The following is a 24,680-nucleotide window of genomic DNA, read 5'->3' on the forward strand; positions in this document are numbered from 1 at the left end:
CCATACATGCATATCCGTTACTTTTTTGGGGATTATCTCCACATGCTGTATTATCTGGCTTTCCACATTAGCAAGTAGCATGAAACACAATCAATATCACAGAAGCCACAACACAATTAAAGACAAAGATGAGGCATCCATAGCTTGCTAGTACAGAAACCTGAAGGGAATAAGGTATTGTCCTCTAATTACAGAAGCCAATCCTGGTTAGAAGTAAAGATAAATCTGATAGTTACTGACTTGCTGGAGGTCCCTTCAGATATAACTACTCAACTTTCCAATTAAGATAGTAATTGATAATGGAACTTAAGAAATCAAAGTCATAAAAATGGTTACATTTTACAAGTCAATTGGATGAGAATGTTGGAAGTGTAAGATTCCTCTGAGAGGAATTTAATTACCTTAAAGGAAGGTAGTGTATAACCATTTCATACACCGGGACTTTACATATCAGGCTTGAATTTTCAGTTTATTCCCATTGAACTAAATGGAGAATGTTGATTTCATAAGAATCTGTTACCCTGAATTTCATATGCCACCCTCCCCAATATGATCCAAAGATTTTGGGTCTTAGTAATTCTGGCTCATCAACTGAACAGAAATTGAATTTACGTATTGATAGTACTGGACCAAAACAAAAACTCCTCAAACAAAGGTGATATATGACAACCCAAATATGAGTCATGTTTTTTCTAATGATAAATGCTTTTCATTGATGAGCTTTCTCACCCATTAATTTTTATTCCCTTCAGATTTTGCTTATGTGGATTGTAGCGTTTCACATTTTATTCTTTAAAAGAAGCCCTAAACGCACCTCCTGTGTGTTCTGGTTCCCAGGTGCCTTCACCGGGTAGTGGCTGCTGTAATGACAAAACTCTGCTCTCTGCTGGTCTCAAAGTAGATGCTAGTCTGTGGAATTTGTGAATTCTGTCTCTGACAAGAAGAGCATTGTCTCTCTCATGTTTTGCGCTCTCTCTGGCATCAGACTGACCAAGATCCTTCTTTTGGACTACGTTTGCAATCTCAGCTACCAGGTCTGACTCTGATTCTGCCTTTTCTGTAGGATTATATTTATGCACATGAACAACATCTTCCCTTTCTCCTAGCAGCTTGGAAAGTAGTGAATAGAAATCACCTGTGAAAAAAAGAGAAGAGATAAAGGGTGGAGAGTTGATAAGATTGCAAAATTTACAAAATTTTGTGCCTTAAATGGTATCACCTCCTGATTCCTCATAATAGGTGAGAGAGAAGGTTGCTCTCAGATGTTCAAGCATGGGGAGAAAAAGATGATTTTTCCAGGAGCTAACGACACTAAATAACATCTATTAAATGCATAATAGTAGAAACAAAATAATGCGTATGTGACTGCAGGGCATGTTTTAATAAATGGTTTTCACAAGGTTAGTTTGGATTGATTTGGAAGTCAGAGTTCAACAGCTTTCTAAAATAAAATATTATCAACAGCTACATCAGAAAACAGCTATCTTCACAGGCAAACCCTTTGAAGTTGTCTTCTAAAAGCTTATTAAAGTGTAATCCACAAAAAATTAAATGTATATTTTTGAGCAGGTGCTATAAAACACAAAAAATCTTAACACCCACTTGGCAACTGGAAAACCAAAGTTTTATTATTTTGTTAACTGTATTACTGTAAGTAGCTCCAGTTGTTTATTTTAAATAAGAAACGAATAAACTCCAGAAAAATAATTTTGTGAGAAAAGAATATTTTTAAATCAGTTTCAAGCAAAAGAGATTTTAACAAACTAGTATCATTGGAATGAGACATCACTGAAATGTATTTCATGTCTTCCTGTACTAAGAAGTAAACTTGGATATGATAATATAATTCCATGAAAACAAATTATTTATAAAATATTAAAACAGATACAAAATATGACTATGGAAGGCTCCTGAAGCATTTTAATCCTCATCAGTTACACCAATGGCTTCAAATCCATTCACATCAACTGTCTGAATGGAAAATATGTATATTCTCAATGGAATCATAAATCTGCTTTTCTAACCCAAACCCAAAGGAAACCCACAGTTCTTCCTTATCTCACTCTATACTAAGTGCTGCTAATGAAACTTATGATTGTGGAGTCCTTTTGCTTAAGTTTTAATTACATTTATAGCATGATCAGATAACATTTATAAAATCTTTTTTATGACCATTAGGAAATAAAAATAACAACTGGTTTAGCCAGGATACATTCCACTAAAGAATATGTTATTAAAATATTGGTGCAAGGGGATATGAAGTCTTTCCAAAATGATGCTGAGATCCTGTCATGTTTATAATCTTGGTTTAATGATTCAAAGTAGGTTTTCAATTCTTGCCCATGAAAGCAGCTTATCCTAGGTGAGATCTTCAATCAGAAAATAATTAGCAAGTATTAGGGCCAATATCAGTAAAATGAACAAAGCAAATTACAATGCAACCAATTCTGGTAGGCCACAGTGGCATTCTGCCTTACAGAAGAGAAATTAACACATTACTGTGTAATTCTCCTGCCCCACACACTAAATATAAATAGCTTAATATGTTGTTGTGCAATGAAACATTTTATATAGAAGATGAAAACAAGATGATTTCAGGAACAGAAAAAGAACACAATTTTAAAACTTGAATCCATGACATTAGGCTAATGTTGATGGAGGAACACAGGCTTAGAACTATGCATAGTTATTGAGGTTTGTCAGTAAAAATCTAAAAGCTGTGATAAAATACCAAATACAGAGTACTCGGTTCCTTTGAAATGATCATTTACAATGATCACTGGGTTATTAATTTAGCAACGGAAGAGGCTTGTCTTCACACAAATGCACTGGCCTTGTGAGAACATAGCTTCAGAGAAGCATCTCACTTCTAGAGGTTACATGCAGGAGCCCACTAGATGGCTATCTCTTACATTCTTATACACAAACTAGAAAGGTTTCTTTTTTTTTCCTCTTCTGGTGTATGGAATACATGAAATCCCAAAATGTTAACCGTCTTTCTTAGTCATATTAAGATCCTGATTGAGGAAATCTACCTAACCTTGAGTACAATGGATGGAATAGAATATAAACAGAGGAAGTTGGGTGGTCTCTACCCCAGTTTCATTTCTCAATATTCTCTTTTTCTTTTCAGTTTATATTATAGCCATATTGGGCTTTTACTTCCTTGAATGTCAACTCTAAGAAGATGTTGCTCTTCTTCCTGGGACATTCTCTCCCTAGTAATCAACTAGTTCCTCAACCTTCAGATGCTACTTAGGCGTCACTTACATCCAAGAAGCCTGCCTTGACAATTACTGCTATGTGCACCTACAGCACTCTGCTCTTTCCTTGTATTGTTATTACCCAATGTCTGGTCTGCATTTCACACTAGTGTTCAGATCCAACCCCTGACACTTAATAGCTATTCTGTGCCTTTAAGCAAGTTACTTAACCTTTTAAAATAGATAATGACGACTACCCTTAAAAATTGTTTTGTGGATTTAAAGAAGAGAGTTAATGTAAAATGCCCAGTCCAGTGTATTTCATAAAATAGATATCACTAAATTATAGCTATTATAATTACTAACGACAAAGATATAAACTCTAGTTGCAACATGCATCCGATTCAATCTATTGTTTACCTAAAATTTAAAAAAATCAGTTTCTGTTTCGTATTGAAGTGTTGGGATTTTCATAATGGAAAAAAGCCACCTTTAAGTTTACAGCCCGCTATTTTCTCAACAAGTCATTATGGCTGCCTTTGTGATTTGCTTCCTGATTTTTGCCAAAGAAGGTTGTACCTGCACTTCTGCACTTTCTCTCTCTCCTTTTTTTTTTCTTTTTTATCAGTCTATTTTTGGAGAAAGAACTATCCCTACCCCAGTGTTCTGGATGCCAGCCCTCCCTGAGCCTTCTAAAGCCTTTCGCATCTCCTTTTTCTTTCCTTTTCTAATACAATTACTCTGCCAAAGATTTGACTCAGGCTATAAACACACTCACTTTGGGCTTATCTTGAGTGGTCATGAAGGCGAGAAGAGACCTTCCTCTGACACAGTATGTCTTTCAAGCTTTTTCATTTTCCCTCTTTCTTTAACAAGTTCCAGCACCATCTACAAGAGCTTTCTATGATAATGGAAATAGTCTATACCTGTGCTGCCAATATGACAGCTCCTAGACACATGGGACTATTGAGTATTTGTAATGTGGCCAGTAAGACTGAGAAACTTAACTTTTAAGTTTACTTACTTTTAATTCATTTATATTCAAAGTTAAATAGCCACATGCGGTTAGTATCTACCATACTGGACAGTGCGGGGTTATGTGCTGCTTCATCCTTCCTCATACCCTCTTTCTTCCTAAATCGAAGGCATTTGCTTCCACTCCCTACTTCACTCCTGTATGGCTTCTGCATGACTTGCTCAAGAGCTCCTAGTTGCCAAAGCCAACAGACTCTTCATCCTGACCTACTGGTGGCAGGTAGCACTTTTATGGTTCCTTCAGAACCTCTCTCCTTATAATATTGTTCTTTCCAGATCTTCACCTGTCATCTTGGCTTCCTCTTATTCTGCCCAACATATGGAACGTTCCTGTTTTCTGAGGTCTATTCCTGGCATACTTTTATTGTCCCTGGCTAAGGCTTCTTCCTACTAAGTGATCTCAGCCACTCACAAAGCTTAAGCTGCTACATTCAGACAAGTGACTCCAAAATCTGGAGATTTCCTAGAACCTAGAACCTAGTGGTATATAAAACTGCCATCTGGAAATTTCCACTTGGATTGAGTGTCTATTTCAATGGGATTTTGAACTCAACATGTCTAAACCTGGGCTCTTAATCTTCTCCCCATACTTTATTTTTTTTATGGTATCTCTCTCAGTGATGAAACCATGTTTCGGGACAATCAATCCAGAAAACTAGATTCATTTTTCTCTCACCAGTGAATCACAAAGTCATTTGATTCATAGATGCCCATTTGTCAACATCACCTTTTCCCTCCCTCCCACCAGTACTCACCTGAGATTCTTATCACCCCATAATTGTCATGCTGAAGGACTACCCCTTCGTCTTCAGAACAGACCCTCACCCCTGCCTTCGATGGAAAAGTCTGTCTGGAATGGTATTAAAGCTGCTCGACCTTTGTGCAACTGACTTGTGATTGAGGGTAACCTGCGTCCCCTAGATACGTCCCAGTTATGACCCCTTTTCCTCAGCTCAGTTAACCTATCTATGTGTTTCCGGGTAGTATTCTCTAATTCTATTCTGGGTCCTGCTGCTAAGCAGACCATATAATTTAATTACCAAACTGGGACACATTTGAGAAAAGAAAGGGGTGTTGTTAATATTTATACGAGGCATAAACTGGTACAATCCTGGAAAAACTGGGAGGTGTAATTACCCTACTTATTCTCGACAGAGATAACATATAAAGAAGTACTTTATAAACTACAAATGACAATAATAGTAATAGCAGCTAGTACTTTTTGAGAGCTCAGCATGACCAAGTCACTTTACTGAGTGCTTTATACGACAGAACACATTAAACCTCTGTGAAACACTTACTGTCCTCATTTTAGATGAGGAATCTAATGGCACAGTACTAAGGTGCACAGCTGGTAGCATGTTGCACTTGGATTTGAAGGAGACAGCCTGACCAAGGGATCCACCTTCTAAGTATCACTATACTGGATCCAGGTTCCCTTATCTTTTCTGTACTGGCTGTATCTCTTTCCTGTGAATTCACCTCAGACCTGTCAATCTTACTTTATTAATTTTTTTTCTTTTTTTTTTTTTTTTTGCGGTACGCGGACCTCTCACCGTTGTGGCCTCTCCCGTTGCGGAGCACAGGCTCTGGATGCGCAGGCTCAGCAGCCATGGCTCACGGGCCCAGCCGCTCTGCGGCATGTGGGGTTTTCCCAAACTGGTGCACGAACCCGTGTCCCCTGCATCGGCAGGCGGACTCTCAACCACTGCGCCACCAGGGAAGTCCCAATTTTTTTTTTCTTTTTAAAGTAACAGTCTACTGAGCTCAGGTGCCAGGTTTATGATTTAACTGAACAAGTTTCTTTTTTTGTCCTATCCTGGCTTGTCTTCTTTTTATTATAACTTATAAGACTCTAATAAATTAGTCAATACATACATATACAATAGTAATTTGCACAAAACTGGCCTAAAGAATAATGACTGGTTTCTTTTTGGCTTGAAAAAGTAGAAAAGTTTTCGATTTTCTATTCTCGTTAATAGTTTTCACTTACCACTGGCAATATACCTTACATGTATGATAAAATTCTCTAAGATGATCTAAAAAAACTTTTTTCGTACATTAAAATTATCTGAGAAGGGACAAATGGCAAGGTATAAATGTGATTTTATATAAAAATAACCCCCTCTCATTTCTTATATATTGTCATATTTCCAGTGATTAGTACTGTTCCTATTATGGCAGATACTCAATAAATGATTCTGGAATGAATACTGTGTTATAAATGGCTTCTGCATTAGTAAAGATAAAAATTTTTCCTTGATGATTTTAGGCTGCAGTGAGTTCCATTTCTTTCTTTTCCTCACTTCAAACTTTGATCCTTATCTTAAGAAATGCAGAAATGCTCTAGGTCTTTAAGTTATTTGGCTGAGTGGGTTTGGTATTTGGGAAACACTAGTGAAGTAGCAGCTAATGTGTCAGGAAAAGGAACACAGCATAACACAAGACAGTCTAAAACACTACCAACTAAACTCCAAGTTTGTTAGCTGTGTGCTTGTTAGCTATTTCATGGCTCAATGTACATTTTTCTATTTAGTTGGGATCACTCACTATTCCCTCCCACCAGCATGGAAGTTTCTCTGGTTTACTTTCAGGAATATGGTAAGATCAAACTAAACAAGATGGAAACATACCTTGAAAAAGTGCCCCATGCTTTTTTCTTTTAATAAAATGCTTTAAGATTATTGGATTAAAAAATAAGTAACCCTACTTTTAGACAGCATTAAATCTTAATTGTGGCAAGCATTTTTATTTTTAAAGTGACCAAGAGCCTCTTGGTAATCTTTCAGAATATAAACAGTCATTTCCCACACAAATCACTAGTACTTCATTACCTAAAACAAACAGCTTTTGTTACTACTTATTGCTCTGTGATTTCTATGGTACATGGAGAGTAAATAGGATATTCATTAGCAGTTTAACCACTGACAAAATATGCCAAGTAACCAAGCTAATGAGATCACAATCATGCAACAACAACTGATTAATAAGAGGATACGACAAATGAAAAGATAAAAACATTTCTTTTTAGATTTTTGTATTTTAGTTTATGAGTCAGTCATAGCTGACACTTTGCCTTCTGGTTAAAGTTGATTTGGCTTACTGACTGTTTACTTATTACTAACCCACAACATTTATCCTACTAGCCTTCGAGAAATAAAACACATGATCATGATGACCAGCTCAAGGATCATACTTTATTACTTTTTCCTCCTATAGGACTCATCTCATTGCGAAACAATCAGAAATGGGCCTTTTAACTCTTTTCTTTTTTTAAGAAAATGAGACAAATGTGAAAAAGGAGAAGTTAGGAGATAATGACTTTTGCAACTGCCATACACACTGATCTATATCAGAAAGGCCAAGCATGCGATAAATGATCATTCATATCTGCCTATTCTGTTATTAGGACACCAATTCAAAAGAGCATCCACTCAGCTTCCCAGAGCCTTGGGGGATATTTAGAGTTGTCTTTGATAGATGAGTTCAATAAATAAAGACTTGTGAGCTGCTCATAAATCATAACAAACTGAACGGAAATACAAACAAGACTTGTATCTTCTTTAAAACAGCAAAGTGGTATTGAGAATGCTTGGAATAAGCTAAGAAGATGCTACTAAAATCATTTGGACTTTATTAGGGGATGAAGGGAGTGTCCTATTTTGAACAACAAAGGAATATAAATTTTAACTACTAAGCCCATCCTGTGTTTCGCTCTTCTCATAAATGGTTTATCAACGGTTACTTTAATAAGCTTTTACAGTAGACTACTGTTGTGTTAAGTTGCAACCTTGTTCCCTTGATTCTGCTTATTTGATAAAACATGCCAATGGTAATTCATTTTTGTTAGCATAAAACCATTGTGAAATTATTCTGTTCCACAGAAGGTGTCTGAAGACCTTTAACTATCTGGGGCTATGGAGTGTTTTCCCTCTACAAATTGTATTTTTGTCATATTCCTCCTGCTTTGGGAATATAGTAGCTCATGCTGACCTTTGAGTATAAAGATTGATTATATGAGGGCATGAAGACTACAATGAGAAGAGTTTGGAGCAGACTGAATAAAACATGCTAAAGGTCCTATCTGCAGCAAAAGAAATGCTGTCCAGAGAATAATGTACAATAACAAGGACATACTCGTATTGCAGATCTGACTTTCAATTCTGCCTTGAGGTTTTTTTTTTTTTTAAATTAATTAATTAATTAGTTAATTTTTGGCTGCGTGGGGTCCTCGTTGCTGCGCACGGGCCCTTTCCAGCTGCGGCAAGCGGGGGCTACCATTCGCCGTGGTGCGCGGGCCTCTCACTGTGGTGGCCTCTCCCATTGTGGAGCACCGGCTCCAGGCATGTGGGCTTCAGCAGTTGTGGCTTGCAGGCTCTAGAGCGCAGGCTCAGTAGTTGTGGCGCACGGGCTTAGCTCCTCCGCGGCATGTGGGATCCTCCAGGACCAGGGCTCAAACCCATGTCCCCTGCTCTGGCAGGCCGATTCCCAACCACTGGCCACCAGGGAAGTCCCTGCCTTGAGTTTTTTTAAGACATAAAATCTTCCGAATACAACTGACATAAGTTTCAACAGTAGATTTATACTTTGAATTTTAAAGGAGAGAAACACCCAAATTCAGAACTCCTAAATGTAGTTGTATAGATTCATGCTTGAGGCTGGCATGCCTTTTAGTTTCAGCCCACATTCCTTGCCTAAACAATGGTGATAGAACGTTCAGGTTGTACCTTTAGTATAGTGAACATATATAAAAAATCATAATGCATAAGAAATAAAGAGAAAAAAAACATGCCTTACTTTCCTAAAAGTGCCAACCAGAACACAGAAGTAAAGGATACATTTGTGTGTGAAAAATCTGAAAAATCTCCACATATTTCTCATTCTGTATAGTCTCCTAGGATTCATTTCCTCCACCCAGAATCACTGTCTAGTTGGGTTTTATTGTTTAGCTTATTGTACTTTTTGCAAACACAGAGAATTCTTCACTTACAACATTTTCAAAGCTTGGTGACATTTCCATTTGTTTTGAATAGCCATTAGTGTTTTTCTGCATAGAAGCAGGCATAATTAACTCATTCACCTAAGCTCACCTGTAGACAAATAGGCTATTTTCAAAGCACTATGGGCAGCAATATACACATATTATGCAGTCATTAAAAATCCTGCACGCCAATAATTTTTATAGTTGGAGGAAATATCCAAGATATGGTATTTTAAAAAGAAGATACAAAAATGTGCATACATTATGATCTAAATATTTTAAAAATAATATACATATATATGTAAAATATATATTTCACACAGGGTGTACATATACACCCATATTTCTGGGGATTATGGATAATTTTTGTTTACTTCTTCATACTTTTCTATAACTTCCATATATTCTATAATGAATATGGTTAAAAAATTCTAATAAGCATTATTTTTTAAAAATCTCTGCAGATTTAATTAAAGCCTCATTAAAATGTTTTCCACTGTTGGGCTTCCCCGGTGGCACAGTGGTTAAGAATCTGCCTGCCAATGCAGGGGACATGGGTTCGAGCCCTGGTCCGGGAAGATCCCACATGTCGTGGAGCAACTAAGCCCCACAACTAAGTGCCACAACTACTGAGCCTGCGCTCTAGAGACTGCAAGCCACAACTACAGAGCCTGCGCTCTAGAACCCACAAGCCACAACTACTGAGCCTGCGAGACACAACTACTAAAGCCCATGCACCTAGAGTCCATGCTCTGCAACAACAGAAACCACTGCAATGAGAAGCCCATGCACCACAATGAAGAGTAGCCCCCCTTCGCCACAACTAGAGAAAGCCCGCGCACAGCAACAAAGACCCAATGCAGCCAAAAATAAATATATAAAATAAATAAATTTATTTAAAAAAATGTTTTCCACTGTTGCATGATCCAGGACAACCTGATAGGTAAAGATGTCCATATAATGAGGTTCCTCTGGTGTCTCCATAATTATACTTTTTGAGATAGAGTCTGAGATACATTTGCCTTCGGCCAAATTTTGTTCAAGAGGCAACAAAGGCAGACAAGGATGCTGAAGCAGGTTAGTGTGCTTGTGAGTAAGCACAGGATGGGCAATTCTACATGGATTCACACAAAACTCAGATGGCTCTTTCAAACTAGTTAACTTCTGGTCAAGGTTAATATTCTGGTGAAAATTAATAGCTAGCAATTTTAGTGATAAGAATTTCAAAGGAAATAAAACACTTATATTTCTCCTGTGGAAATAGAGTATTAGATAAACCTGTGTTAAATAGATTATTAGTTTGCTTTGTTTTTTTTTTCTCTCCATGTTGGAGGTACCTACTACTTCCTGTCCATTTGTGGCACTGCTACATTTCTTTTTTTCAGCCTATGGCATATGAGTCTTTCTCTCTCTTTTTTTTTCTTTACTACCTCAGTAAAGGTCATCCCTTCTTTCCAACACAGCATTTATGACATATCATGACTTTTATCTTCCTGTCTGCTTTGCCAATGTATTAAGACAGGAAGCAAAAAAAAAAATAGTTTGTATTATCCAGGTAGAACTTTCTCTATTATTTAGTCACTGATGGGTACAGAGCTTGCCTTTGGGTACATGTCCTCTTATGTTTTGGGTCTTTTCTTCCCTGCCCCTCAACTGTTCTATTTCCAATGGGAGTTTTATATCCTGTGTGACCAACATAGATGCTGTCTTTTAGTTTATGGCTAGTACAACTGAAATAATTCAGGGCTTTTATGTATCGGAGATTTAAAATACTGAAAGAATCAATACAACCAGGAGGAGTACTTGAACATAACTTGTTTTTGCCAGAATACCAAAATAAGGCAAAGGGTTAAGTCTGAGGGATTTCTTTAAAAATCAGCCTACATGGTGTAATTTACTTGAATAATTAGAGCCCCCCTATCATCTACTTGGTCAATTTAACACCCCAGGGAATGAATACAAATAGACATTTTGTGCAAACAAACATCTCTGAGAAGAATGGGGTACTCTCTCAGTAATGAGTAGATTTTCCCTGTGTATTGCAAGGAGATTGATCTAACTAGCAAGTCAAATAAACTATGTGTACAAATATGCATTTGGAATATTTTTATATTTCTCTTTAAATTCCAGGCTGGTGATCCCCAAAGACTAATAGAATAATAGAGAGGCTACAATGGCCATTGAAATAGCTTTTGGTGAGGTATTTGTCTTCACATAATCTAGGTGACATTCTGATGGACCTACTAATTTCAACATATGAATGCCACAGCCTATTTTCTGCAGTATGAAAATTGAGTCAGACTACTGGTTTTTTCTTCCCAAGTTAAATCACTTTACAGCATTTTTATTCATAAGTAGAATAAAATGGTAACTACAGGAAAATAATTTATGTATCCATAGAATTCTTCTCTGAAACCATTAAGACTATACTGGGTATATAGCCCAATATATCAATAAATATATAAGGGTATATTTAAGCTTCTTAATACTATATGTATATGCTACCAAACATAAAAGGATAAATGAATGGCAATATATGAAAGTGTATTAAAGGATTTGGTTTTTAGGCATACATGACACCTCCTAAAATCCTATGGTTTGAAAAGAACAGATTAAATCTAATATTTAAGGTTCCTCTGCTAATAAAACCTCTGGGTTTCTAATCCTTCCGGGGTTTCAATGTCTTTCTTGGTCAACTCAAATAACTTCAAAAGGAAAAAAGTCCAGCCTCAGTTTCCACAGAAACATTTTACTAGCTGCACCTACTAAATGGTGATCTCATTCCACACTGTACCACATATGTTGGTATTTGGAAATGTGTTCTAAGATGACTCCAATTATTTCTGGACAGTTATAGTAAACACTTAAAACTACTGTATTTAGGCTACAATTACTGACTTCCTTACAAATTATATACACAGGACTGATAAATTTAGCTATTTTAAGTCATACTCAATAGTTTAGTAGGAACCACTTAGCATAAATTATTCACTATAAAATCATCTCCCTTTTTTTGACTTAATACAAAAATAGAAACAACTTCGAGCTAAGTTTATTTTTAAGCCACTTTGTTAGAATGAGATGTTATGGAACATACTCTATATAATTTCAAAACTTTTATATTACAGTTTACCCTATTCTCCTTTCAGAATGCATTTTTTCCTTTAAAAAGTCTGAGTTTTTAATTTTGCAAATACTATTAGTGCAAGAGTAATATCTTTGACCTAGACTTAACAGAACACATTTTGAATAATTCCTATAGTGGTTTACAATACCCAAAGAGTCACAAATTTCTGCAAGTTGCTAATAGAAAAATCCTATCTATTTCCTATACACTTTATGTTGTCAATAGAAGCATGTTTGCATTAACATTAAACTAATGTTTTTAAATATATTACATCTAGGCCCAAAACGACTTGATAACATACTTCAACACCTAACACAAAGTACTATGTTCCAATTTAACTGGCAAGAAAGCAAGATTCAGGAGAATAAATTTTCAGTGCCAGCACATACAGTATATGACCTAAAACATCAAATATTACCACTTTAAATAAATAGAACAGAGGAAGAATGAAGCTTTCCTAACCCTTCAGATGGCAACTTAACACAAAACTACAAATGCATAAGATGATAATCCCGCCTACCTTAACTGAAGGCAGAGAAGAATGACTTAAAAGAGAGGTAAGATATGTTTAATTCTTTTTTTTTTTTTTTTTTTTTTTTTTTTTTTTTTTTGTGGTACGCGGGCCTCTCACTGTTGTGGCCTCTCCCGTTGCGGAGCACAGGCTCCGGATGCACAGGCTCAGCAGCCATGGCTCACGGGCCCAGCCGCTCCGCGGTATATGGGATTCTCCCAGACCGGGGCACGAACCCGTATCCCCTGCATCGGCAGGCGGACTCTCAACCACTGCGCCACCAGGGAGGCCCCTGTTTAATTCTTAATTTCTTTTTTTCTTGAACCTCAGATATAGTTATGAACACACCATACAAAACATACAAGAATTTAAATATTAAAGGACATAAGGTTTCAAAAGCAGCCCACTGATTGTTTCTAATGATTATATCTGTACTTGCACTATATATAAAAGTTACAACACTAAATAAGGTAAAACAAAGACAGAAAAATCTAATGGGACTAAATTACATTAATGCATTTTATTTTCAAAGCCAAAGTGCAACATTTGACCATTTTCTCATGAATTAGGTATTATATAAAATCAGCAATATGTAGGGTATTAGGCTGATAAAGAAAGACCTAAAATACCTCAATAACTTTAAAATTTGGTTGCCTATTTGGATAATGAATACTTTTATAGGCCTAGTTACAGAAGTAAGCATACATACCCTGTTCTAATACTTCTTCTCGTTTTGGCTGCTGTAGTGAAGAAGTCTTATCTTTATTCACTGTTTCTGTAAAGGAGCAAAAGAGCTGAGCATAAATTTGCAGTATATATTACATACTTTAAATAGTTTATTGGAAATATGCTATCAACATAAAATATTTTCAGGGTCTTGTATTTCATAAAAACAATAGTATTATGAAATGATATGGCAGAAATGCTCTAATTCACAAAAAACTCTAGCATAATTACCAAGTACCAGACTCTGACTTAATAACTGGATCAACTACCCTTTCAGTAATATATAAATGATACAGAATTTTAAAGATGCATTAATAAAACTGTTTGTATTTTTTAAAAAGTTGAATCTAGTAATATTTTTAGGATATTTTCAGAACATTTTAAGGTACATTTTATAAATATATTATGATTTTTATAAATGACCTGATTGCTATGTTAATTTCTTTTATAAAATTTCCTATAGAAAGAAATAATAAGTTCTGGCATTAAGACTGAACTTGTAATACTCAGTAAAGTCTCAGCATACTTCCTCCAATAAAAAAGTATGTGGGTTTTGCAATTTTAAACTAAAGAAGTGACAGTCAACATGACCATTTTGCAGATGAACAGTAAATTAAAGAACAATTTAGAGAATGAGACCAAAAAGACTAAGGCTAGTAATGCCTCATAAATCAAGAACTGTTCTTTGCTTGAAGACTCATTCAACAGATAACTTAGGGTATGGTCGGAGATGATAACCATTTTCATTGGCAAACTGTAGCACCCTTTAGAACATGGTGTATAAATTCATAAACTGAATAATTCATTACTGGTTATGAATGAAATGAGGAAACTAGAAACACAAATTAAATGAAGAAAGATCTACATTTATGGAATTGGTCTCAAATGAATCTGTCTCATCACTAGCTGAGAGTTTTCACTTTAACTGTTTTGATGGGGGAATGTCAGGAGGGGAGATAGAGGATAAAGAGGGAAAAGAGGGAATCAGATTATGTGTACACATGCGATTGTTTGACAGAAGGAGGATGATTTTAAACATTAATCATATAGTCAAGTGAGACACATAAGAAAATATAAAATACAAATTGGTGTTGATTTAAACACCAGTTTTACCTTTGTGATGTCCATGCATCATAACCATATCAGACTTCACAGGAATTGGAATGTTGGCCTCTGGTGGTATGGTTCTGAACAAATCCGGAGCGATATTCTGTGTACAGGTCATGAAAGAAACTGCATGCTTGGCTTCCATGTAATACATAATGTATAAGTTGCACATTTCATCACTAGATGTGCCACTGCAGGCAAGAAAAAAAAAAAAACCCCAAAAAACCCCAACCAAACAAACAAAAAAACCCATAGACATGACAAATCAGTCATTCACATAAAACACATTCTTAATGCAAGAAAAATGCAACCGGTAAATCTTCCAACAATGGATTCAAAGGTGGAAATATTGTACATTTATTTTATAGCTTTCATTAAAACCCATCACAGTTTTCAACATCAAAAGCACACTGTCAAAGGCATATTTCCACTTAATAATGGAGTATTCTTTTGCAGTCACTCCATGGATATCACCAAATACTACTGATGGTAATGGCATTTCAGTTGCAATGACATGCTTTCTTTCCTCTTCTAAATCCTTTTATTCTTTAGTCCTTCTTCTATTTGTTAAAACTCATAGATTGAGTAAGGTATTTTTCTCATGGAAAATCTTAATTATTTACTTAATAACAATAAAATTCAGAACAGTTCAACAGAAACATCATATATTAATTACAAGTTTATATAAAAGTGGCTTTTTCCACTTAACCCTTAGAGTCGGGGATCTTGGTTTTGGTAACTGCTTGTTCCTCAGGGTGAGATGAATCAAGAATCATGTGTTGATACTAAGACATCATAAACATTATCTCTTGTATCTGACTTGGCACCTTGACTTCTATAGCAGGGAAGAAAAGAATGCCTGAGGAATGATACAAAGTGAAACCAGGACTAATGCCTTCTAAGGGCTCAGACCTGAATGGGGTAGTGCCGTACAACTGAATAACTCAACGTTAAAGATAGATCTTAAAACAGCGGGGTGGTCATTTCCAAGAAAAAGTTCCAAATAATATAAATCATGCCTAATAGTTTATAGAACATGTTTTCTTCCTCCTCAATTCACATGGGTTACTATGTATTTCATTCTCTTCACTATCATTAGGAAGGAAATATTTAGGTACACCTTCACATAAACCACCTTTTATATACCAGCGTGGTTCGGAAAAGGAACATTTCCTTTTTGGTGTTAGTTCTGACAATTTTTAGCAAGCCTCTACTAATAAAAAAACAAGCTCTGAAATGGATTATTTGCCATACAGAAATACATCAGTGTTGATTTTTCCAGCAATGTCATGAGGCACTTATTTCCTCTCCATAGCAACAGTAATGACATCAGCAAGGGAAGGAAAAAAAAGAAAAATCTTTTCCAAACAGGGATGTGGTTCCTCTAAGCTCTGAAAATGTAGAGCCCGAGAAACCACAGGAATGAGCCCCTGTTATGGGAAGCTCCGTTTATGCTTTTGAAAATAATTTGTCTTCTCACTCTCTGAATATGATACCTGCCAGTGTAATTGCCTTTCCCATGAAATAAAAGCAAAGAGTGAAGTGCAATCCCAAGCAAACACCTGTTCACTACACATATCTTCATGTGTCAAAATGCCATTGCTAAGAATTACATTTTAGCAGCTTTGGAGTTGGTCAGAAAATTATGTGCTATAAAAGGAATGGCTGGTGCCAAAGTAATAAGCCAGAGCCTCCCACCATATTATCCACTCTCCCCTCATTCAAAATGAGGAAAAAGGTATAGATCAAGAGAGTGAAATGAGGGAAAAGTAATTTAAGGTGTGGCCCTGGCTTAGAAAACCTTGAATCATTGTGCAGAGAGGGAAAGCAAAATGAAACCTTCCCAAATTAATGAAAGGAAAAAAACTGAAAAAATTTGTATGGTAATAAATGAAACTTGCAATTAACCAATGGATACATCCTTCCATATTTTTTGTTTGGGAATGTCATGCCCACGTTCATCTCTAAACACATGTGATTTTGTGAAACAGCCTAACCAGCTCACTAATATAGCTCATTTAAGGTATTGACTCTATGATACAATATTGAGCTGATTAAACAATTTAAGAATCTTCACAATCACAAAGAAAATTTCATTAAACAGCTGAAGAAAAAGAAAAGAGTCATACTTTATTCCTTTCCATCTATAATTGAACTTGTAGTCAAAGTAACTCTGAGCTCCTATCTGACACAGAAACTATCATATCCTAAACAAGGTAGGATTCAAATCATTGTTAGTATCAGCAACACGGTTTGCCTGTTTTATTCCACATTCATCTTTCTTTCACCCAAAAAATCTCTGACTTTAAACCAAACTGCTTTCTATGTTCCCAAGGGAGAACTGTGATACATCTACCCTTCTTCTCCATAGAGAACAACATATGCAATTCAACTCTGTCAAGCGAATGCTTGTTAACATGAGAAAGTATGGAGGGACACTGTGTTCAGACTTCTGCGCTGGCTCTGCTGAATGGTCCTTTCAACACTACCTAATGCCAATGTCATTCCCTAAATGATGACGGCTGGCATCATCTATATCCCCCAAATTACAGTGGTGCATTTCTTTCCTCTTCATGCATAATAAGGTGCTTAAGTGAGAACTACTTCTTTTATATAGGCTAGCTTTAAATCTGACAAAGTCTGGTGAGCCTGAAAATAGTACATGCTCAATAAATATATGTTGAATGAGGAAGAAGGAATAATCTATCTTAACAGATGTTTATAATGTATTACAGCATAACCTGTTACCCCTAATACATCATACTGCTGAGTCAGGTCAATATTACAAACTCAATTTACAGCATTTCTGAAAAATATTGAGGTCTATCTGTTTATCTTTTTGAGGTCTATCTGTTATTCTATCTTTTTTCTTTTATCTATCTATCTATCTATCATCTATCAGGGTTTTTATACAAATATATCATTTCATATTATAAAGATATGTAATAGACATTTAAGAAAGTATCAAATATCGTGAAATGTATCATTTATAGAAACCCAAATATTATGGAACACCATGACTATGTTTCAGACAGTGATACTCCACTCTGGTGATTCCCTCATCCCTAGCCCCTGCCCCTTACACTCAACAGATGCTAGACTTGAAAATAACCAATAACAGTAAAAGATTAATTTTGGAAAGAAATATGAACAGATGCTAGACTTGAAAATAACCAATGACAGTAAAAGACTAATTTTAAAAGAAATATGAAAACTTTGAAGAAGTTATTTTACAAAGCTTTGAATTGTTTCTTAAGAGGTTTCATGGTGCTTTAAAACTTGTACATTAAGAGGCTATTGATCATATAACTTTATTTGCATATAATACACTTGAAATGCTGATTAAACTGTTGTGCTTGGTAACTACAAATATTTATTAGACCTGCTAATATGTATATGAAATAACTGGTCCCAAATGAAAAATATGACCAACAAATTGACCAAACTGGTAAATATTACCTACCAATTCTCAAGAATTCATTTAAAATTTTAGCATATACCCTTTTAGGCAAATTAGCTGACTTAATTAGCTTATTTGGCTGACTCAATTAAATTCTTTTTTTGTTTGTTGTTTAAACGTGACTAAACATCTGAAATGAATTTAGAGAAGCATCACGTTTAATATAAAATATGTAATGCAGTCAGGTACAAAATATTGCTTCTTGGTAGGTTAATTAGTACTATATTGTCAATATATACATTAGTGCAACTTTGCCTAAGATATATTACTCATATTTACTATTTAAAAAGAAACATAATATATCTGGATTTAAAATGTTACCATTAAGTAAATTTATTAACATAATTTGTCTTAAATTCACCTGTTTTTTAATGGTTATATTTTGAGATGAATCCCTGGTATGGAAAAATCTGTCCCTAGTTTTTTAAGGGCTTTTTATTAGTTAACTATGATTGCTCTACTTAAGCTAAGTTTTCTCCAGTCCTAAAATTTCTAGCTTAATACAGAGTTAAGCTAGGATTGGGTAGAAGAATCACTCAAGTGAAAATCTTCCTAGTAGGCCACTGATGGTACAATTTTCCAGTAAAACCTAGTTTCCAGGTGGCTGCAGAACAAGAAGGTAAAAAACTTGAAGCCCATTTTTCTTCCAGTGCTTGAAGGGGGCATCTGCTGGCCCCATATGACCTTTGGGTAAGTGGGACTTGTATTTAAGTCAGCTTCATGCTCAGGGCTCAAACCTGTGCCAGTGCGTTTGTTTGTGTATGTGGGCTGGGGGTTAGATGGGAACAGAGAAGAGAGAGAGGAGATTTACAGAGTATCATTTAATTTAAAAGACATCATAAAAATACTAGTTTTCTTTTTATACTGGTTACATTCTCAATTGTGATTCTATAGTACCCTATGGAGGTGGTATCTTTTACTTTACAAAACAGATACATTATTGTTATTACTAAAAAGCATATTAAGTGCTATAAGAATGCTTTGCATTATTATGAGGATTTAATTCATATTTAAGTTTATTCAAAATTTTCTGCTTCCTTAGTATAAATTAAATATTCAGAATATGGACTCACCCAATAAGTTAATTTCCTGTAATTTCTTTCTATTTCATTTATAATTACAAAGTGGCATTTTCTTTAGTCCACATGAGATTTACAAAAAGATAGATTGGTATAGTCATTTTAGGGTATTATTTTAAAGCAAAATGCACATTTTAAAAAAGACTAGAATTATTCTGGACTCATGAAACGGAAAGAGACCCTTAGAGATCATTTGGGCCTCTCATCCTGGTACTATAACAAGTCATTAATTTCTATGGCTGATATTGCCTCACAGAGGATACTCAAAGGATAGAATCTGGCCAAAGTTACAAGCCCTCCAAAATTGTACAGGAACCTCTAAGCAAAAATATTCTACTTATTCCACACTTAAACTTGTAAACTAGTACAAAGAATGTGTTGAAAGGGGTTTTTTTACTCCTTTGTTTGTCTATTTCAAAGGTTAATAAAATAACCAATGGCATTTGAGTAAAGTTCCAGAGGCTCTACACTTCATGTATTTAAAGATTGTTAATAAGTGAATTATTAGACTTTTCAAATCTAATTATGTCTACTTGGTCAGTCCTTTTGTTACCATTTTATGTAACTCAATAATTTTATTGCTTTACTCAAGTCTCCTTCCCAAATTTATCAGAGTCATCCAAAAGCAAAGCTGTTAAAAACTTCTTTTTTAATATAACTTGATGACTTTTTTCCATTTGTTTTATCTTTAGCCTTAAAATTGATGCTTATTAATATAAAATCCTTTTAGACTGACATAAAAAAGTCCTATCTTACCATCTCAAATGCTTTTTTTTTCTTTTACCTGCATCAGTACCTTTTCTGTTTCCCCTGACAACCAACAGCTAGTGTTGTCATCATAAGAATCATCTTCTGTGCATCTAATGCATATTTTCAGACACCTACTCTCTGTAACTTCTCTTTGATCAAAAGATAAATGGTTTAAAGCTCCATCTTCTAGGTGGCATCAGTAAATAGTTTATAACCTAGCTTAATATGGAAAGGAGGCTCCTTGGTTCTTTTCTAACAGAAAGAAATGATAAGAGACTTTATCTTTCATTTTTAATTTAGGCAAACCTTTTTTGAAACAATTCATAGTGTTTTGAAAAATTTACTTGGTGTTATAAAGTAAACTTATTTCAAAGCAGCTCAGTATTTTGAAAATTATTTAAAAATTCAACATTCTCTTATGGAAAAGGTACTGCATAGTATTATTCTCATTTGGTTTCTTATCTGGAAAACAATGAATACCTAAAAGTTTTAACAGGTAGAAAAAAATCAATGGTTCTGAGTAATTAAGGGCCACCACTATATGCAAAACCTATATAATCACCTAAATTTGAACACAGGGCAAAAGGACACTTGAGAAAAAAAATTATAATCATTATATTTTTCTTTATTAAGATGTACAGGAAGTAATACACACTCTTGTGGCAACTATAATATGTAGAGGTGTGATCCTGAAGGTCTTGAATAAGTAGGAAGAAAGGAAGCATGAAAAAGTAAGCACATGTTCTAGAGTTTATCCAAATCAATCAGTTCTAAAATCATAAAATGCTATAGTTTGTTGTAATTGTTCGTAACAGAGAAAAATGTGCCTGCCATTCATTCACAAAGATAACTGTCACCTATACTCATGCCTTGTCCTAATGAAAATCATTTTAAATAGTGGAATTTGTGAAATCATACCCAATGTGTGTGGCTTCTGTCCTTCCTTCACCAGTGAATACACATCTTGCGGCCAGTATGTCGCCGAAACTAACATCTACTGGGTGTTCTACAGGGTAGAAAGCCTGCAAAGAAGACAAATACAATGATTCATTAAAATTCTCAATAAAACCCAGAACCACATGTCTTAATAACGTGAGGCTTGGGGCACCCTGGGTAGAGAGTATGAACACACACACACACACACACACTTCACCACCCTGCTTAGACATATTAAGAGAACTGATAAGGAAACCATCAAGTTGGAAATTATAAAAAAAGAGGTTATACACAACTTAGATATACAGTAAAGGTAGATTTAGAGATGTTTAGATCCTAGAGAAACTCACAAGGGTTCTATGAGGGTTTTTTAAATTACTATCTGATTAATATTTTTTTCTCTCAAAATTGTACTAGATTCTACACACCTGTGGCAGCTGGGGGCTTTGGTGTCCAATCAGTGTCCACTGTCCATTTCTTACTCTGTATCCACTTACTACCTTACCTGTAATGAACACAAATTATCATTATATAAGGTATTAGAAAAATAAAAGGCATTATTTTTCTTATTTCAAAATAAAATATGAATATTTTCAGAACTCCAAATGCTAGGCATTTTCATGAAAACAATATGATCAAAAAACATGCAGAATTTCAAGGTATTGCACAAAATCTCTTTCACTGAAACAGATTTAAGGTCAAATATAATTTACATTTTACATTTATAGCATTAGCAAGGGCAGTGGTATATCATCTAATATGTAGTTTAAAGTTCTTACCTAAATGGTGAGTGTGAACTCTGTAGGCAAAGACATGCATTGGATACTTTTTATAATGGCATGAAATATCAGAATTCACCACTGTTAGAAATGAAAACACAGAAAAAAGTCACTATTCAACTGGAAAATGACATTATTCTTGACCAGAAGTATGTATAGAGTATTCTCAAGTAGCTAAGCATGGGGGTTTTGAGTAAACACATACTCATGTAGTCAGCAGATATTAAGCACTTATTATGTGCCAGCTACTTTACTAAGATGAGTTAAGCACCCCTTACCCTCATATTTTATTTCACTCATAAACAAAATGACTAGGCCAAATCAACAGTGAAAACGTAGGCTTAATTTGATATGTTTATCATGAAATTTACACAGTTGAAAAAGCTTAAACATTGGTTTTTATTTTTAGAACAGAAGGATTTTTGAAAAATTGATTACAGATACCTAAGATAACAAGATTGACAGTTCCTGTTGAGAAGGAAACATTTCATATACTTTTTCTTCCTTGCAGACTAACACACAGTAGCTATTCAATAAACGTCTTTTAAAATAAGCCAATGAAAAGTAATGAGATCATACTTGTCATTAACTTTAAAAGATTCCCAGTAAAAACAAATAATATTTAATATGACACTTTCACCAAAGGATAAGATACACTGATGAATAATATTATATTTATTCCAATAGCTTTTTGTAAGTTTAGGAGAAATCAGCTATTATTATCCCCATTTTACAAATGGAGAAATAAGCCCAGTAAATCTGTGTTCAAAGACTTGAGTTGCACCTGGATTTGCTGGCTTTTGATTCTGAATCTGATATTCTCTGCAGTAGTTTATGCCACAGTATGATATGAAATTTGTTTCTGGCATCAGAAGAATGGATGATTGATTTGTAAAATACTCAAGAATTATTCTTTAATTTGTATAACCCTCTACTTACCTATGGGCCTCAATTCTTAGCATAAAAACTGGAAAATAATAAACTACTGGCTTGGAATAATACAAAAACCTATTTTAACTCCAACAATAATAAAGAACTGGTGTATTTTTCAGGGACTCAAGAATATTGATCATTTTCAAGTGTTTTAAAAAATATACTGTAAATCCATTCTTAAAGATTAGGTAATGAGGTAACGGTAATTCTGAAAGATCATTACTCACCTTTCTCTCCTGCTGGTATAACAGTGTCAACAGACATCATAAGGTACATGCCAGCAATTAAAGGCTGTCTGCAGAAAACAGTAATATTTATCTCAACTATTTGCAAAGTCAAAACTATTGCCTTGGAAAAATAAGGTATACTTCAATACATTGGTCTGTAAAATATGATTCATGTGAAAATTAAAATAATATGGTAAAAGAGGAAGAATATATATTTTTTTCTGGAGAAAACTTTACTTTCTTGGGCAAATAATACACATTTTTGTGGCATAGTAAATGTGGAAGGCAGTCTCTAAGTGGCTCCTGTGATGGTTAATTGTATATATCAAGTTTGCTAGGCTGCCGTGGCCAGTTGTTTGGTCAAGCACTAATTCAGATGTTGCTGTGAAGGTATTTTTTAAGAAGCAGTTAACATTTAAAACACTGACTTTGGGTAAAGCAGATTATGGTCCACAACGTGGGTGGGTCTCTTAAGGGAAAAGACTGAGGTCCCGGGAAGAGGAAGGAATTCTGCCTCCAGACTGTCTTTGGACCCAAGATTGCAATATTGATTCCTGCCAGGATTTCCCACCTGCCAGCCTGCCTTGAATATTTCAGACTTGCCAGATCCGACAACTGTGTGGGTCTATTCCTTAAAGTAAATCTCAATTTCTCTTTCTCTTTCATTCTCTCTCTCTCATACATTCTGTTAGTTCAGTTTCTCTGGAGAACCCTGACCTATACAGCTCCCAAAGACCCACAGCTCTGACATTCATGCCCTTGTCCAATCTTCTTCCCTTGATGTGGGCTGGACCTAGTAACAAGACCCAGTACTTTGTTATTTCTAACAAACAGAATATAGCAAAAATGACTTCTTTTTTTTTCTCCATTGGATTCAGAGTATGAAGATTTGTTGTTAACTATTTTCTTCATGTATCAGGCTTATATATTATATTCAGTAACTTCTGAAATGAGGATACGAAATGACTCTCTGGCTTCCATCCTGCTCACCCTCTTGCTTTCTCCCTTGCTAGCTGTGATGGACACCAGCTGCCATGCTGTGAGCTGCCCTGTTTAGAGCCCACACGGGGAGGAAAGGAGGGAGTCCTCCAGCCCACAGCCAGCAAGGAATTGAATCCCGTCAATAGCCATATGAGTGATCTTGGAAGCGAATCCTCCTCGGTCAAGTCTCCAGATGGCTGAAACCCTGGCCGAGACTTTGACTGCAGCCTTTGTGCGAGACTGCCAGCCCTAGAACCTAGCTAAGCTGTGCGCAGATTCCTGAGCCACAGGAAAGTGAGACAATAAATATTCGTTGTTTTAAGCCACTATATTTAGAGTAATTTGTTATACAGCAATAGATAACTAGCACAGTGGATTTCCCACTTTTAAGCTCTTGAAGATCTTAAAGTTGTCACTCAGCTAGGATAACGGTAGTACTTACGGCAGGCGTGTAAGGTGTAAGGAAACACCAGAGCAGTCCTTGTGGTTATCTGAAAACACACACACAAAATACACATCTTAAATATAAAAATGTGAAAAATGGATTTCAAACTAAAAATGTTAACTTATCACAACCCAATACTACATAAAAAACCCTACATACTTCATTTGTATGGTGTTTTATAGTTTACAGAGTACTGTCATATTCATGAAATCCATTTATTTCCAATGTATCCCAGAGCAACAACAAAACTATCATTTCAAGCAGTCTGTAGTTTTTTTCTTGACTCATCAAACTGACTAGTTATCTGCTTTCCTGCAGATACACTAAATACTAGTCATAAGCTCACAGAAGAAAGCTGTGGCTTCTCTCTATGCATTACCTGTATTGTTGAAACATCCAG

General features: G+C 35.3%; 1 protein-coding gene across 16 annotated transcripts in view; it reads right to left on the reverse strand.

Moving 5' to 3' along the window:
* The window catches only part of PAM (peptidylglycine alpha-amidating monooxygenase), a gene marked incomplete at its 3' end in the record, with an annotated part of 155,283 nt that overhangs the window by 39,473 nt on the left and 91,130 nt on the right, over positions 1-24,680 (reverse strand). For 9 of the 16 annotated variants that reach the window (XM_079703730.1, XM_079703729.1, XM_079703728.1 and 6 more), the window contains exons 7-14: positions 24,278-24,326; positions 22,855-22,922; positions 21,695-21,775; positions 21,344-21,420; positions 20,898-21,001; positions 14,697-14,881; positions 13,567-13,632; positions 815-1,135 (exon numbers count right to left, since the gene is read on the reverse strand). In XM_079703730.1, coding sequence (XP_079559856.1) covers positions 815-1,135; positions 13,567-13,632; positions 14,697-14,881; positions 20,898-21,001; positions 21,344-21,420; positions 21,695-21,775; positions 22,855-22,922; positions 24,278-24,326 — 951 coding nt within the window. The remainder of the gene's footprint in view (positions 1-814; positions 1,136-13,566; positions 13,633-14,696; positions 14,882-20,897; positions 21,002-21,343; positions 21,421-21,694; positions 21,776-22,854; positions 22,923-24,277; positions 24,327-24,680) is intronic. The other 7 variants (XM_079703722.1, XM_079703721.1, XM_079703720.1 and 4 more) reach the window with 1 other exon arrangement.

Source organism: Hyperoodon ampullatus, assembly GCF_949752795.1.
Source record: "Hyperoodon ampullatus genome assembly, chromosome: 4".
In the NCBI taxonomy this organism is placed as follows: domain Eukaryota; kingdom Metazoa; phylum Chordata; class Mammalia; order Artiodactyla; family Ziphiidae; genus Hyperoodon; species Hyperoodon ampullatus.